General features: G+C 38.0%; 1 protein-coding gene across 2 annotated transcripts; it reads right to left on the reverse strand.

The window, feature by feature from the left end:
- Positions 1-8,377: 8,377 nt before the first annotated feature.
- Positions 8,378-14,688, reverse strand: LOC104453511 (pentatricopeptide repeat-containing protein At3g26630, chloroplastic). 2 transcript variants are annotated; one of them, XM_039317219.1, is made up of 3 exons: positions 11,215-14,688; positions 10,963-11,111; positions 8,378-9,778 (listed from the first exon to the last, which is right to left on the reverse strand). In XM_039317219.1, the coding sequence occupies exon 1, from the start codon at positions 14,486-14,488 to the stop codon at positions 13,016-13,018; it is 1,473 nt and encodes a 490-aa protein (XP_039173153.1). In that variant the 5' UTR covers positions 14,489-14,688; the 3' UTR covers positions 8,378-9,778; positions 10,963-11,111; positions 11,215-13,015. The 2 variants fall into 2 exon arrangements, with proteins under 2 accessions (XP_039173153.1, XP_039173152.1); XM_039317218.1 differs by having other exon boundaries at positions 10,963-14,688.
- Between the last annotated feature and the right edge of the window lie 1,011 nt (positions 14,689-15,699).

Raw genomic sequence — 15,699 nt, forward strand, 5'->3', positions numbered from 1 at the left:
CCACGGTATCATTATCATCAGCAGAAGCTGAATATCGATCCATGGCGAAAACTGTTTGTGAAGTGGTATGGTTACGAGGTTTACTCCAGGATCTTGGGATACAAGTTAGAGGTCCGACATTACTCTTTTGTGACAATGATTCAGCAATCAAACTTGCAGCAAATCCCATATTACATGAGAGGACGAAACATATAGAAATTGATTGTCATTTTACACGAGAGAAGATCAAAGAAGGCATCATCGAAACAAGAGGGATTAGAACCACGGAGCAACCCGCGGACATATTTACTAAACCTCTTTGCCAAAGACAACATACATATCTTCTAAACAAGCTTGGAGTCTTGGATATATACAAGCCACCAGCTTGAGGGGGAGTGTTGAAAGAAGATATGCCTTGAAGATATGGAATCGGACTGAATATTGTAATTGATTTGGATTGTATTTATTTTTGGACTAGAAATATTTGTTCTCTTAGGAATATTTTCTTTACTTTTCTATTCAATCCAATTGTATGATATATACATCTCTGTAACATTATTCAATTCAATGAAGTAAGATACAATTCCTACACTTCTACTTGAGTTTCTTACAGTAATTAAAAATTGTTAGTCAAGATACTCAAAAGCTAGTTTAGGCATCACCCTATCGCTAAAATAAAAGAAAACAAAATAAAGTAAGTGGAAGATTATATTCATGAAATTAACTGATTTGAATAGTTTATAATCTTCGTACGAAAGGATTTAACCAAATTTACCACGCATTCGCATTGTTTCCTCCCGCCAGGAGAACCAACCTTCACATGAAGAAATGTCTTACTCCAACAGTTCACCCCAGCATACTTCTCTTCATTTTTTCATGTTGGATGTGCTCTGGAAGGCGGGCCAAGACACTCCCTAACTATACTTAACAGCGAAAGATTGTCATTTTTAATGCATTGATTATACATGACAAGAAAGAAACAATACATCCATAGTGAAAACACTTGTCTCTTTAGGTATGTAGGAAGCATCTCGAAAGCGTCCGTTAACAAAATTTCACATCATATATTCACGGTTTTCTCAATAGAGTGTCCTCTCTGAGTAATCAAAGGTCATAATTTCGGATGTATAGACTTTTTCTCGTGGCATGTGGCAAGGACCTTTTCGTTCCAGCTATCATGGTATGATTGGTCATCTTTAAGGACTAAAATAAATCCGTGATCGGCCCTGTCGCCATTGTGAGATATTTTTTATATATAATTTTCCTGATTTGAAGACGGTTGAAGAAGTAAATATTTCTATATGACTTTCTTTTCCATAAATAAATATTTATTCCATAGATTAATTCCATTTCGCGATCAATCTTGCCCCCACCACTCGTGTTTGAGTTGACTTTATTGCCTAGGCTGGCAAAACCGTCGTTAAATGCACGCTAATCATGCTTGATCCCCTGGTCTTTATGCATTTAATTAACTTCGGTTAATAGCGTGCGCGCACGTCCATTTTCTCGTGCTTGGTGTCCTTGCTTTTGCTGCTTCAAGAAGAGAAAACCAAATTGAAATCATCTCGGCAATGAAGCTGCTCTTCCTTTTATTGGGATATATATTGGAAGTCCAAAACTTATTACAAAAATACAATTACATTTTAATTTTTTTTAAAAAAATATAATTAAGTTTTAAAACTTGTCGCAAACTTGTAATTGAGTCCCAAAACTTTCAAAAAGTGCAATTAAATCCTAAAAGTTGTCAAATTCATTTAATTAAGTCATTCCATTGATTGTACATTTCGAAAGTTTTCGGACTCGATTGTACTTTCATAACAAGTTTTATGACTATAAAGTTTTAAAATTTTTAAATTAAGTCGTAAAATTTGTCACAAAATGGCAATTAAGACCTAAAATTTTCAAAAAGTGCAACTAAGTTTTAAAAGTTGTCAAATTCATCCAATCGAGTTTTTCCATTGATTATATCTTTTGAAATTTTTAGCATTTGATGGTATTTTCATGATAAATTTTATGACTTGATTATATTTTTTGAAAATTTTAGAACTTAATTGCACTTTTATGACAAATTTTAGGACTTGATTGTGTTTTTTTGAAAGTTTAAATACTTAATTATTTTGTGATAAGTTTTAGGACTTCCAATGCATTTATTTATTTATTCATTTTAGGAAAACTCGTATCGATGAAATAGTTGATTACTCTGTAAGAGTGAAACAACTATTCTAGAAATTTTAGATACACTTCATTAATTACAGTCATAAACATTAATCGTGACTTGAATGAAGAACATATAGTTTAGGGTCCGCATTGATAAAATAAAAAATAAAAAATGGGGATGAGATTGAGCAACACAAAAAACTATAAGGACCGGTAATGCCATTATCCCTTGATAAAAATTGCACCATCCATGAACCGGTTAGTCTAGAAGGCAACAACCCACGCTGGCTAGCTCTTCTTTGTACGTCATCAGGTATCCCATCCAAGGAACCGAGGTGCACAGAGCGTACATGCATTTAGTGTACTCGAAGCATTTTCCCCGAACTCGCTAGTAATGTGCACCTCAAAAACATTTAAGGATATCCATATGCTAATATTATCAATTAGAAAAACTAAGGGCGCGTTTGGTAACGTTTCTGTTCAAAAATTGTTCCAGCTATTTCTGTTCCGGGGAACAATTTTTGACCAGAAAGACGCGTTTGGTAAACTTGTTCCGGGAATAAAAAATGAATAGAAACATATTTGGTAAATTTATATTCTTTTTTTGTTTCTTTTAATTTTTTAATATTTTTATTTTATTTTTCATTTTTTCCTTTCTTTTTCTTTTTCTTCCTCGCCCAAATCCGGTGACGCTCGGCCTCGCCGGGGGTCGGCGATGCTTCGGCAAGGTTGCCGACCCTCAACGGCGTCGCCGGCCCTCGACGGTCAGTCGCCGGCCATGGTCGAGGTCGGCGACCGGTTAAAGAGAAAAGAAGAAGAAAAGAAGAAGAAAAGAGAAGAGAGAGAAAAAATATTCTTCAAAAGTGTTTCTGGAACAAAAAAACAATTTTTTTTATTTCTCATTTTCGTTCCAATTTTGTTCCGGGAACAAAAAATAGATTTTGAACATAAACGCAAATAAACGCGTTTTTGTTCTTGAGAACAAAAAAACAAAATTTTTGTTCATAAGCAAGAAAAAAGAACATTACCATGCAGGGCTTAAGCCGATAACCGATGCTAGTGGGAAGAATTGTAGAGAAAATGTAGTGAGACCTTATCAAGGGGCCACAATGTCGTGTACACACTAGATATGCTACAAGTAAGAATAATGTACCAACAAACTGTTGGTTTAGATAGCAGTGGAGTTTGGTCTTGAGATCTTACTAGTCAACCTCCATGCCGTGGACACACTAGACATGTTGCAAGTAAAGAATAATGTACCAACAAATTGTTGGTTTAGTTATTAATGGAGTTTGCTCCTGAGATCTTCCCAGTCAACATCCATGCCATGGCTAACGTGGGGGTGTGCATCCTTAAGATTTCGAAGTTGGACTAGTCAAGATACTTGAAAGCTGGCTTGGACACCACCTTACCGCTAAAACAAAAATGAAATTATTAAAGCAAGTGGAATTGCATTCATGAAATTAATTAAGTTGATATATTTGGATTCTTTCCTATAACATTAAAAAGAATGAGAGGAATAACAAATCTTAACTAGTGTTTCACCAAAACATGATAAAATATCATTTGAGAATATAGATGGATTGATGAGTAAATGAATAAAGGTTGCAAGGGGTCCTTTGTTAATTTTGGATAGGAAAATAAATAACAAGAAAATTAAAGACATGGAGAGTGAATGCCTTGTTGATATGTAGATTATGGGAAAGTAAAGATAATGATAAAATTGTAAGAATATTGAGTTCTTTGATTGATCATGGGGTCCTTATAATGAATACACTTGAGGTATCTATAACACTCTACAAATGATTACACAGTGTAGTTACATACAATGATTATTGAATTTGAAAGAATATAAAACTTCCTCATCTTGTTTGTAGTTACAAGAAGTTACTTCGCAATCTCCTACTATTAGCCAATGCTTACCTATAAGAAGTTATATAATAAAATATAGCAGTTCCATTCTAGTGTTGTATCATCAATACTGCCTTGGAGTTTCAAGATAGCTGTCAAAAATATGTCAACCGATGAAGGTTCTCATCGATAATTGACATTTAGTGTCAATGACTTTATTGAAGAGTTGTCGATACCTTTCAAATTGTGGACTGATTTGTTCATTATTGACTAAACTCTACTCTCATCGACTTAGTTTGACATTTGTCAATAATATTCAAAAGTTGGTCATCTTTCAATGTCCACATATCCCCTTTTTCAAAGAATTGATTGGTTCATCAATGATTTGATTCATTTAATTAAAACAATCGAAATACATTATATGCCTCTTTGTTATTGGCAAATTTGATAGTTCCCAGTCGAATTGCCTCTTATTGTTTTTTTGGAAACAACACAATTAATTGTATTATGGTTCCATGAACGGTGCCACTTGCAATTTGTTTGTTCACTAGATCTTCTTTACTCGGGATAACTTAGTCTTCCATTAGACATCAAACCATTTTTTAAGAGTAAATAGAAAATTTTGTTTAACCTATTATTATCGAACGAATAAATTGGAGTATCTTTAGACTTAACAATTCTTTTTTCTTTTAGTTTGGGAGGCTTTAAGGATTAACAAATGTGAGGCTTGTTAAGCATATTTTTGCCAATTTATTTCAATATCTTCATTTGGGTTAGATTCTACTCATAATTTTTCATTAAAGCCATGATTCCTGTAAATCCTTGATATGAGCCTTGATATGGTCCTTTATATTTGCCTTTAACAATTGCTCATATTTAGACACTCTTGTCACCAATTAAAATAAATCGGCAAAGTTTTACCCTTTGAATTTTTCTCTAAGATTGAATTTCAATCCATTAAAAGTCAGAATGGTAAATTCTTTTTTTGAGAGTGAAGTGAGGCATCTATTTCTAGTTTTCTTAAATCGAGTAACAAAACGATTAACTAACTCATCATTATAATATTCAAGTCTAGCCAAATTAGCAACTGATACTTTAAGTATTGTTCATTGTCTTGCACATTCCATACGAATTCGGCAATCTACAAACATAGACAAATATTATGAATTAACTTCAAAGTCGTATATTAATATTTATTCCATATATTACTATACCAAGTCTAGGCATTTGCGGCCAATCTCGCCCCTCCACTTGTGTTGACTTCACTTCATGTGCTTAGATGAAACAAGACTGTCATTGCATATAGATTAATCTTGTTTGACGCCTTTGGTATTTGCGACTAATTCTGTTGACTTCAACTTCATTGTTTAGATTACCAAACACTCCAAGCGGTCTCAAAAACGAAATTGCCTTTTTCCTCATTCCGAGGATTCCGAGGAAAGCTCACACCAATGAAAGCTAACACCAATGAAATTGATAGGGGAAAAATTACCTAAATTTTTTTAAATCTATTGCATTTGCGTCAATTTAGTCATCAACATTTTGATTTATCTAATTTAGGGATAAACCTTTTGACAATTTCTCAATTGAATTCTTTCGAATAATTTAAATTGGAAATCCCTAACGTAGATGTTAATTGTGTTAAGTAACATAAATAGTTCTAGATGAAATTCTTACTCTCTTTTTTTCATTGTGACCAGCAAGAGTTACCAGCAACCCTCTTGGCCAGGAAGGCCCCACTTTGACTAGGTGAGGCCCACCTTGCTAGCCATGGGTGAAGGTGTGTGGGCGAGGGCCTTTGTGCCCTCGATTGCGACTGACAAGGCCGTGAAGGCCTTAGGCAATGCCATTGCGACCTTGCTAGCCTTGACTAAGGTGCCCTTGCCCAGATTTGGCAAGGACCTTCATGCCCTTGCCCCTTGCCAACGAGGCTATAATGGTCTCACCCAAGGCCATCAATACTGTAGATGAGGCTACTGTAGATGAGGCGACCCTCGTCCAACTTAGGTGAGCCTTTCACGGCTAGTGAGGGTTGCGCCAGCCACAATTAAAAAAGGAGTAAAGAAAGTTAAGAAAATTTAAAACTCAATTTTTAAAAAAAAATTATAAAAATTGCTCACCTCAATATTAATTGTCACCAGTTATGCTATATAAGACGGCCAATGTCTAGTTCAGCAATTAGAATGACTCAATCAACAAATTATCAAAATGTTTATGACTAAATTGATATGAATATAATAGGTTCGTAATTATTTTGGTAATTTTCCTAGATTGATGATCATCCCACCCCATTGAAACAACTATCTTGGAATCTTATATACCTCAATAATGCTAATCATAAGCGATGACAGTAAAGCTGAGTGTCTAGATTCTCTTTGAGGATCACCTCATTTGTCTACTCCAAAAATCACGAAAACACAGACTAGTTGGTTCTCTAGTATTTATTTTGCATGAAAGGTAATGAAACGAGCAGCGTTTTCCATTCCCTGTCCTCGTTGGTCGGGTAAGTCGGACACGAGATTCTTCAGGAGCACCTAAAAGTCAAGATTGGAGTGTTTGGTAGCCTAAACAATGATAAGGGTCTTAAAAAAATTTAAGACCTGCGGCGGCTACGTAGATCTTGAAAAAGTCTTGGTTTGCAGTTTGACTTTTCAAGGCTATCGGGCCTCGTGATTGGGCCTGATGAGCTTAGGCCTCTCTCCACCTACACCCTTATTCAATTCGCTACTTTTCAAGGTGAAATTTCAAGCCGAATTGGAAAAGTAGAGCGAGGAAATTTAATCATATTTTCGAAATGGTTTTTTAATTTTTTAAAGAGAAAATCATTTTTCTAAATTTAAGCACAGATTTTCCTTAATTAAAAAAGTATTTTCTATTGACTCATTTTCTTAAGCGATCTAAACACCGAAAATATTTTCTGCATTTTACGTCGTTTGTTCCTGAAAAATGAATAATTTGAAAAAATAATTTCCTAAAATTGATCGTTTGTATCATTTGAAATAATTAGTCAATAATTTATGTCTATATATTTCTGTGAATGATGAAAATATTTTTATCTATGTATTTTTATAAGCGATAGCGATCATCTTTTAGAAAAATGTTTTTCAAATTATTCATTTTTCGTGAAATAAATAAATCTTAATTTGATTTATTTTCATCTCAAATGATCCTTTATGAGTGGAAGACTAGTTCTTTCCCTTTCAAAATTTTATTCAAAGGGTACAAGCCTACAACTACAATTTTGCTTCTTGAGGGGTTTTCTGGGAAGCATATTAGCAATCAAACGAAGCAGGCTGCGACCATGAAGCCATTCCAGCAGTAGAAATAGCCCTGCCCATAAATTCCTTGTTTCAAAATTGTTAACTTCAGAATGAGAAATTTGCACCAACAGTCGTAAACATACGCTTGAATTCGGTAGAATCGTCCTTCCGATGAGGTGTTGGAAAAATTTGCTAACGTTGTGCATTGAAAACTGAATATGGCAATTTTTGACAAGTTTTGAGGAGATGTAACGTTGTCACGAGATCACGTCAGAAAATAGGCCAAATATAAAAAAAGATGTTAAAAAAAAAGTAACCAAAAAACAAAAATAAGAGAGAGGTGGAGAGTCGGGTCTTAAGCCAACTAGGGTCAGCTGCCTAGGCGATGGCCTCGATGAGGGCCGGCAGCCCTCGCCAATGACATGGGAGGGCCACGCAATCTCTCACTCAAACTAGTAGACTAACGAAGCTCTATGATTCGTTGCCGTTGATGGATTTTCAAGTGGTGGCGTTAGCCGGGCAGCCTCTCGAAGAAGCTCATCCCTCTCTTAGATAAAAAAAATTATAGGCTGGAAGGGTAGAGTTACCCACCCGTGGGCTACGGGTGCAGCGCAGGTGATATTCACTCTCTCCTGCAACGCTATAGTCGAGAGTTCAAATCCCCTCATTGTCAACACGAGTTAAGTGGAGGCCCTGGCAGTGGGTTCCTTAGCTAGTTTCCCCCGAGATTTTACGTCTAAATAGTGACTTGCGACGACGTCCAATGGTGCCACCAGGTATTGGAGGGCCGTGTGACCCCGTAAGGGGTCTTCAGCGGTTTCTCAGTCGTCCAAAAAAAAAAAGGCAGAGTTGAATTTTGGCTTATCGAGGTTTGCTTTGAACTGGCTTTAGATGCCAGATGGAAGTTTAGAATCTTTGGACAGCAAGCCAGGAGCCGAGAGGTAGATGAGAAAACAGAGGTCAGGAAGGCCCAAACATCCTAAACCAGTAGTGGTTGTCACAAACTTCGAGGGTGTATCACATCCAGGAGAGTTGATCCAATCGGCGAAATGAAATCTGTCGATGGTAACATTCTGAACAACTCAAAATACCAACAAAGAACAACAACAAAACATCCTGCAATTCAGCCCGAGAAAACGAAGCATGTACTTGGAGAATAAAGAGAAAAGCCTGATCTGCCATTCTCGTTTCACTTACAGCTCTCGTTACTGTTCTTTTGAACTATCATATCTGCTAATGGCAGGTGCACGAGCTCCTTCTTTCCCCTGGATGATCCAGCATCTTCCATCCGAGACTCTCCCTGAAGATGATAATCGACCACGAAAACCGAGCAGCAATGGAAGTCCAAGTTTGGGCATTCAAACGTGCAGATCTCGCTCAAGATTTGGGTACTTGGGTCGTAAGAAACGATAACTCCGGGAAGCCTCAGGTAGATGACTTTCAAAACTGAGCTATACCCGCAAGGAGAAATAAAGTATGGCTTCCAGTTCAACAACGAAAAGTAATACCTGTTCTGTTCAAGTTTCGTGAAAACATCTGCCCTGTGAGATAATAAGGTTTCGTGTTTGACGGTGTGAACAAGTGATTCGAGTCTCCTGAAAACATCTGGGTTGCGTGAGATTAAGGTTTCGTGTTTGATGGAGTGGACTAGTGTCCACTCGAAACTTGCAATATCGCAGCTGGAGTAATCAGGACAGCTGCCGTGATCTTGTCCCTTGAGAAGAGCCCAAGTGTGGATTCCTTCGATATTAGAGTAACAATAATGTACCAAACCTTCGGATTCCCACAAGCACTGTCCAAAGGTCATCGTGTGCCACGTCCAATTTGGAGATTGGTTCGGAAGTCTAATGAGCTTACAGTTGCGCTGGCTGAGATTGCACATAAGCAAGTATCCCCCAACTTCCCAGTGTATTGCTCCATTAGCGAAGAGAGGGGCTGTGCTGAGTTTTGGAAGTTCAGGTGGTAGACGGATTAAGGGACAATAATGACTCCACATGCCTGTTTCAGACGAGAAAATTTCCATCTCTAGCCAATCATCCTCTTCCGAAGATGCTAATGGATTGTTTGCAGTAACTGATTTAGCTTCAACTCTGAAGACCCGCACAACTTGGTAGCATTGGCCGTCAAAAGCCAACGCGGTTCCGATGCTTCGCCTCGTGATCTGGGGCTGTGGAAGTGACACGCACTGCTTGGCAAACAGATCATAAGTGTGGTAAGATAAGCCGTTTGCTGATGGAAGAGTGATCAGAATCAGGCCATTGCAGGAAGCACATATATGGGCATTCATTTCTGCATGGAAGCTACGGTATTGGTTGACACCTACATAACATCCCTCATATATATCAAGGAAAACATATTGGGCAGATCCATTTTGAAGAAGGTAGTGGCACAGAATGCCTGCATGGTGATCTCCACTGACCCGGCATATGCTTCTAGAAGGCCTCTCCATAGTTCCCAGAGAGACAAAGCTCCTCTACCGTGCTGAAGTAATCGCAGCTCCAGGAAGTTCCGATGAGAAATATGAAAATGACCTACCATCAAAGAGTAGGAAATTAGAATTATCCTCTTCTTTGGATCAATTCCTCTTGGCCTTGGCTTAAAGTGTTAAAAGAATAGGACAAGCATTTGACAGTCCCAATGTTGTTCCCTCGTAATTCTCACCCTCATTTGGACATGTGTCGGCAGGAGATTTTGATGAGGTTATTTTTCTGCTACTAAATCATATGACAGGCATAAATTTTTGCAATTCCAATACAAGCTAAAGCAAAATGAAATGAGTGGCAGTATAAGATTTCTAGCCAATCATCCTCTTCACGAAGAAAAATGTCAAAGGGTTGCTGACTCTTTTACTGAACACTTGCAACAACAATTCCCCACCTGAAGTAAATTACAGGGAAAGCATTTTCAGGATTAAATCATAAATTCTCCCGTTTGTATTTTCAATCTGGCATAAATTTATAAACCAATCGAAATAAAATTCACTGGGTCATTTGAGACCTCTTCAAAGCCTGTCTCTTCAGGACAACTTGACCAGAAACATTAAGAATCATGCATTCCTAGAATTAATAATACACCAGATATGCGTGCACGCATCTTATGAAGGATTTACATCATTTACATAAGAAGAAAACCAACTTTGTATTCTAATTTAAAAAAAATCTCATCCTTAATTAGTTTGCTACACCAGATGTCATTTGTCAATTACAAATACTATATTTGATGCATAAGACACTTCCTACTAAGAAACATTGTTGAGTAAGGACAATCATATGTCTTGGACTCATCACATCAAGAGGGGCCCAGTTAAATAAGGGCAAAGGAAATAAACATTTTAAATTTATCATCAGCATGTAACTATGTTTTATGTAAGATCAAGAGATTCTAGTTCAATATAGTATGCATAAATGTGGGCACAGGCAAAAATATTAGCTATGTAAGTTTTGATTTCACAGGAAATACCACTAGCCATGGCACATCCTATTTACAAGAAAGGTCAATTTCTGGGAAATGAATGAGGCAAAGCCCAAAGACAGAGTAAACAAAGACAGTGTAGACTTAGAACTGCTTAAAAGTATAAACAAGCAGTAGTTGTGTCCTGCAGATCCTATTCAACATAACCGGAGGAGGTTCACATAAAAGACTGTAAAGATCTACATATAAGAAGAGGGATTGCATTCTTTACAACTACACAGAAGGTAATCAATGTGCAGCTTACCTTGGAAGAATGAAAGCTCTACAACACTTTAGTTCTCCTATCATAGTTCAACAAGCTACTCCCTGTTTGAGCATTTTGCTACAAGCCCATGCTTCGGGCATTTCTTTTGTTAGGGATTGTGCAGCTTTAAGTTTTTTTTTGTTGCCCTCCTGTCACAGGAAGGAAGTCTATACTTTAAAAGAGTGCAGATAATTGGAAAAGCAAAATGAAAAATAATGCATCATCCCATCAGGCGGAAAAGGAGTAGCTCACCTTTGATTAGGACGCACAAAACTCGACGTACAAAAGTTCACTAGATCATCATTACTTACTAAGAATGAAAAGTTGATGTTCTACAGATTCTTGATCTTCCCACAAGCCCAACATGACCAATCTGTCTCATTCTTCAAGAAGAGAAAATAATATCACACTCATACATCCTTTCAACTCCCTTCAAGTTTGGGAAGAGTAAACTATAATCACTCCGTTAAAGGACAAAAAAAGCAAGTAGGCAGTGAAGGTATATATCGATATTTAACCTCATTATCTGCAAACAAGTAGTCTATGCAACATTGCTCGATTCTGGGCTTACCATCTGCTAGTTATTGATTCTTTGGCATCAATATAATTTTTGTAAAGTTTGACACCAATGAACTTATTCACATGTTATTATGCAATTCAAAGGTGGAATCATCTCACATCATGTCAACTGAAGCAGTTTCATGCTCCAGCCCCAGTTGATCCAAAAATGTTAAGGCCCAGGAGAGCATAAGGAAACCATATCATAGGTAATAGGGTAAGGACTATAAAACATCTACTTCACAAACTGTAATTCTTCCAAGGAAATTGAATAAAAGAATAGGAAAACAGATGAGCATGGACAAAGATAATGGAAGTACTTGCCATTAAATATAAACAAACCTAACACATCGAGCATTTAACAGTTCGCTATGCCCCGTACTTATCTTGGTTGAGAATTTAGATCCAACACATCTGACTCCGCTAATTCAGCCATGAAATAATGTGGAGTACCAATGTGAGGCGAAACTGACTGATATTTTCATGCTTCCAAGATCTTTCAAATTCTAAACACGTTAAGCAAGAATTATGCTTTCTAAAAAGAGGATCCTGCTAAAGTTTGCATGAGGAGCCCATGTGACCCATCTACATCTTGGCTCATCAGCACTCAGCTCTTTAGCTGACCCTTTAAAACCTTGAATATCAAGCCTCACTTATCTTCGCACAAAGTTTGTAAACCACGTGCTTCCTTCCTTTCTTACTTCCACATAAGTTTCTGAAGTAGTTCTGTAATTGATTGATTAGGCCAAACAATTGAGAAAATGATTGAATTATAGACATCTCTATTGATTTATTTCAGACACACCAGCAAACTGACAGGTTGATAAAGAAGCAAAATGATGAGGTGATCCAATAAGAGAATGACAAAAAAACATAGAAAATGCTTTCAAAATAAGGTTTGTGCAATAGTGCACCAATACAAGCCAATAATTGACAAGAGAACATTTTGTCCAGGTACTTTTAGAAATCCTAACAATCTTCTACGAGCTATTATTCTATACAGATAGATTTTCTAACTCCAACAACAGAAATTGTCAAATTCATCAAATATCATTAATACAACAATGGGTGGCCATTGAAAAGAAGTAAAAAGAATCCAAGCTTCAGGCCCATATTATAAATTATCACAGCGTCATGCAATTTTTCACTTGGTCAAAGCATACGCTAGTGCAACGAAGTTGACAATAGAATAATGGATCTCATAGCAACACAAATAATCCATTCCACCTAAGCTGTAGAGTTTGAAACAAAAAGTGATTGATTGATCAGATCATCATCACTGGCCAAGTTGCAGAGCTTGAGAATCATCATTTATACAGTGTAAAAGGTTCTTCGGAAGACAAAATTTAACTGTCAGCTCAAGCCATGTCAGGGAGCTTTAGGATCATAACTTCTACTGCATGAAAGCTGTAGCTGGTAGTCAAGACGATACTAAAGACTACATTGGTCAGGCAGTATCTATAGTACATGGAGTATGGCAGGAAAACATCAATTGTCAGCCTACATCCCATTTGAAGCAGGGTAGCTGACCTCTGTAAATACTATCCATTTTCGAGGCCTCTTCAAAACTTGAAGGAAAAATCCTATCTGCACTTGAAACATCTTGGGCAATATCTGCCTCCAGAAAAGCTGCCAATATATTATTGTTTTGCTCCGTCTCGGTGTTGCTAAGAAAATCAAAGTCCTCATCTTGCACAGAGGCGTGATTATATAATTCAAGCAAGCAAGCATAATGCTCTGGAAGAGGTGTGATGTCGTATAGTTCTCTCATATTTACAAATAACTCATATGCCTTCTCCAGATCGTTCATATGTACACAAGCACATAAAGCCCCGACAAAAGTAATTGCGTCTGGCACTACATTTGCCTTCTCCATCTGGCCAAATAGAGCAAGAGCTTCTTCCCCACATCCATGGACACCCAAGCTAGTGATCATTGCATTCCAAGTAACTAAGCTCTTGATCTGCATCTCATCAAACACCCGTCTTGCATCTTCTAAACTATCACATTTGCTGTACATGTCAATAAGAGCTGTCCCAAGGAATACCCCAAGGTTGAAGCCATTCTTCAGAGCATAGTCATGTATCCATCTACCCAATTTTAAGCTTCCCAGCTCCGTGCACGCTTTCAACAGATTAACCAGTGTGAACTCATTCGGCTCGACTTTATCAATCTGCATTCTCCGAAACAAATCAAATGCCTCCTGAGGTTGCCCATTTTTCACATACCCATTAATCATCGCGGTCCACGAGACGACATTTTTAGCGGGCATCTGCTCAAAAGTCCGTCGGGCACCATCCAAGTCGCCACAAGCAATGAGGCCACTCATCATGGTCGTCCACGAGACCACACTACGCACGGGCATCTTCTCAAACACCCTGCACCCACACTCCCTATCCCCACACTTGAAATAAAGATCCATCAAAGTATTCTGCAGAAAAACGTCCCTGGAGAACCCCGCCTTTATGGCCATTCCGTGAACCTCTCTGCCCTTTTCAATAACCAACGAATCGATGCAAGCCTTGACAACGAACGGAAAAGTAAACTTATCGGGAGCATACCCTTTACAAATCATAAGATTATACAGCAGAATCGCCCGCCGCGAGCCGCCGTTCATCGTGTACTCCCTAATCATAACATTCCACGTGAAGGTCTGCGGCCTCTCGATCTGACGAAACACCAGAGCGGCGTAGTCCATCTGGCCGCGCGAGGAGCAGACCTGAATCATCTTCCTGGCGAGCAACTGGTCGCTGGACAGGCCGCTCCGGATGATCCTCGCGTGGGCCTGCCTGAGCTGGCCGAAATCCGCGCACCTCCGGAGCGCAGCCAGAGCGTCCTCGGTGCCGAACCTCGGCGCGGCGCACGGAGACGGGGGGGCCCTCCCCGCTTGAAGAGCGTCGGGCGCGCCCGAAACGCAGGCAATCATCGTGGAGAGAGCTTCCCCCGATGCGGGTATGGCTAAAGGCATGGCGACTTGCTTAGATGGGTCGTCGTGGTGGCGGACGACATGGGATTGAGGGCCGGCGACTGTTCATGAAAAGGACTACCGCAGATGCAGAGTCGAAGGTTGACGAAGCGCGTGCATTGCTGGCTCGAAGCCTTCACCACGCTCGCTCGCTCGCTGCGACAGAGAGAGAGAGAGAGAGAGAGAGGCTCTCCTGCAATGGCTGCCACGAAAGAGGATTGCATATCAAAACGAATGAGGAGAGATGAGAGGGCGACAAAAATGTTTTTTTTTTCTCCCTGAAATGGAAATCGTTTGAAAATATCTTCTTCTTCTTCTTCTTGTTTCATGAATTTTATTTTGAATTAATACTATAAAAAACTTTAAAAATTAATATATTTATGATAAATTACTTGATTTTAATTTTTTTTACTAATAAAATTTTACAATAAATTTATTATTCATTAATTTCCATTAAATTATATTAATATTAAAAAAAAACCACAGAATTGGTACACTTGTGATATTGTGATAAAATGAAAGGTAAAATTCTAAATTAGTCCACTCCTCAATGACTCAACACAAGGCAAGTTCTCATTCTTTATTTGTCGATAGGAATCACAGCAAGTTCTCATTCTTTATTTGTCGATAGGAATCACAGACCAGTCAAAGAACTATACACGAGTAATGTAGTTTCAACTTTCATTAGCAGGAACAAAACGCACATAGGTTTGAATTGGGCCAAAAAGAAAAAAAGAAGAAAAGTTCGAAACAAGAATTAATTGCGAAAGTTCTAAAATTTGAGAAAAACACATTAAATTAGTGGATAGAAGAGATTTTTCTTTCCATAGTTCATGGTACGAATAAGGTAGTCTCATTACTTTCGAAAGAATTTAAAGAGCTACTTAGTTATTGAAAGATCGTCTTGATTGACCTTCAATTATGATTAAATTCAAATCTTCTTGCTCCAAGCACTTTAATTATTGTCAAATCTGACTCTTCCAAAAAATTTCATAATAACACGTAAACAAACTAGATTAGGTAAAGTTTTAGGATTTAATTCTCAAGTAAAAAAGATTAAATATTAAGCATTTTTTCCCTTATGCTAATGTTACGGTCCGAAGGGAAGCCTGATTCAAGAGGGTCATAAATGACGGCCATGACCCATATGTGGAGCGACCCATCTATGGAGCAAGCGACCCTCGGCTTGTATCCCAATGTTGACACCTAAATTT

Source organism: Eucalyptus grandis, chromosome 7 (assembly GCF_016545825.1).
Source record: "Eucalyptus grandis isolate ANBG69807.140 chromosome 7, ASM1654582v1, whole genome shotgun sequence".
Taxonomy (NCBI): Eukaryota; Viridiplantae; Streptophyta; class Magnoliopsida; order Myrtales; family Myrtaceae; genus Eucalyptus; species Eucalyptus grandis.

Excerpts from the sequence above, each read along its gene's own strand:
- LOC104453511 (XM_039317219.1), bottom strand. The coding sequence starts at position 14,488 with ATGCCTTTAGCCATACCCGCATCGGGGGAAGCTCTCTCCACGATGATT.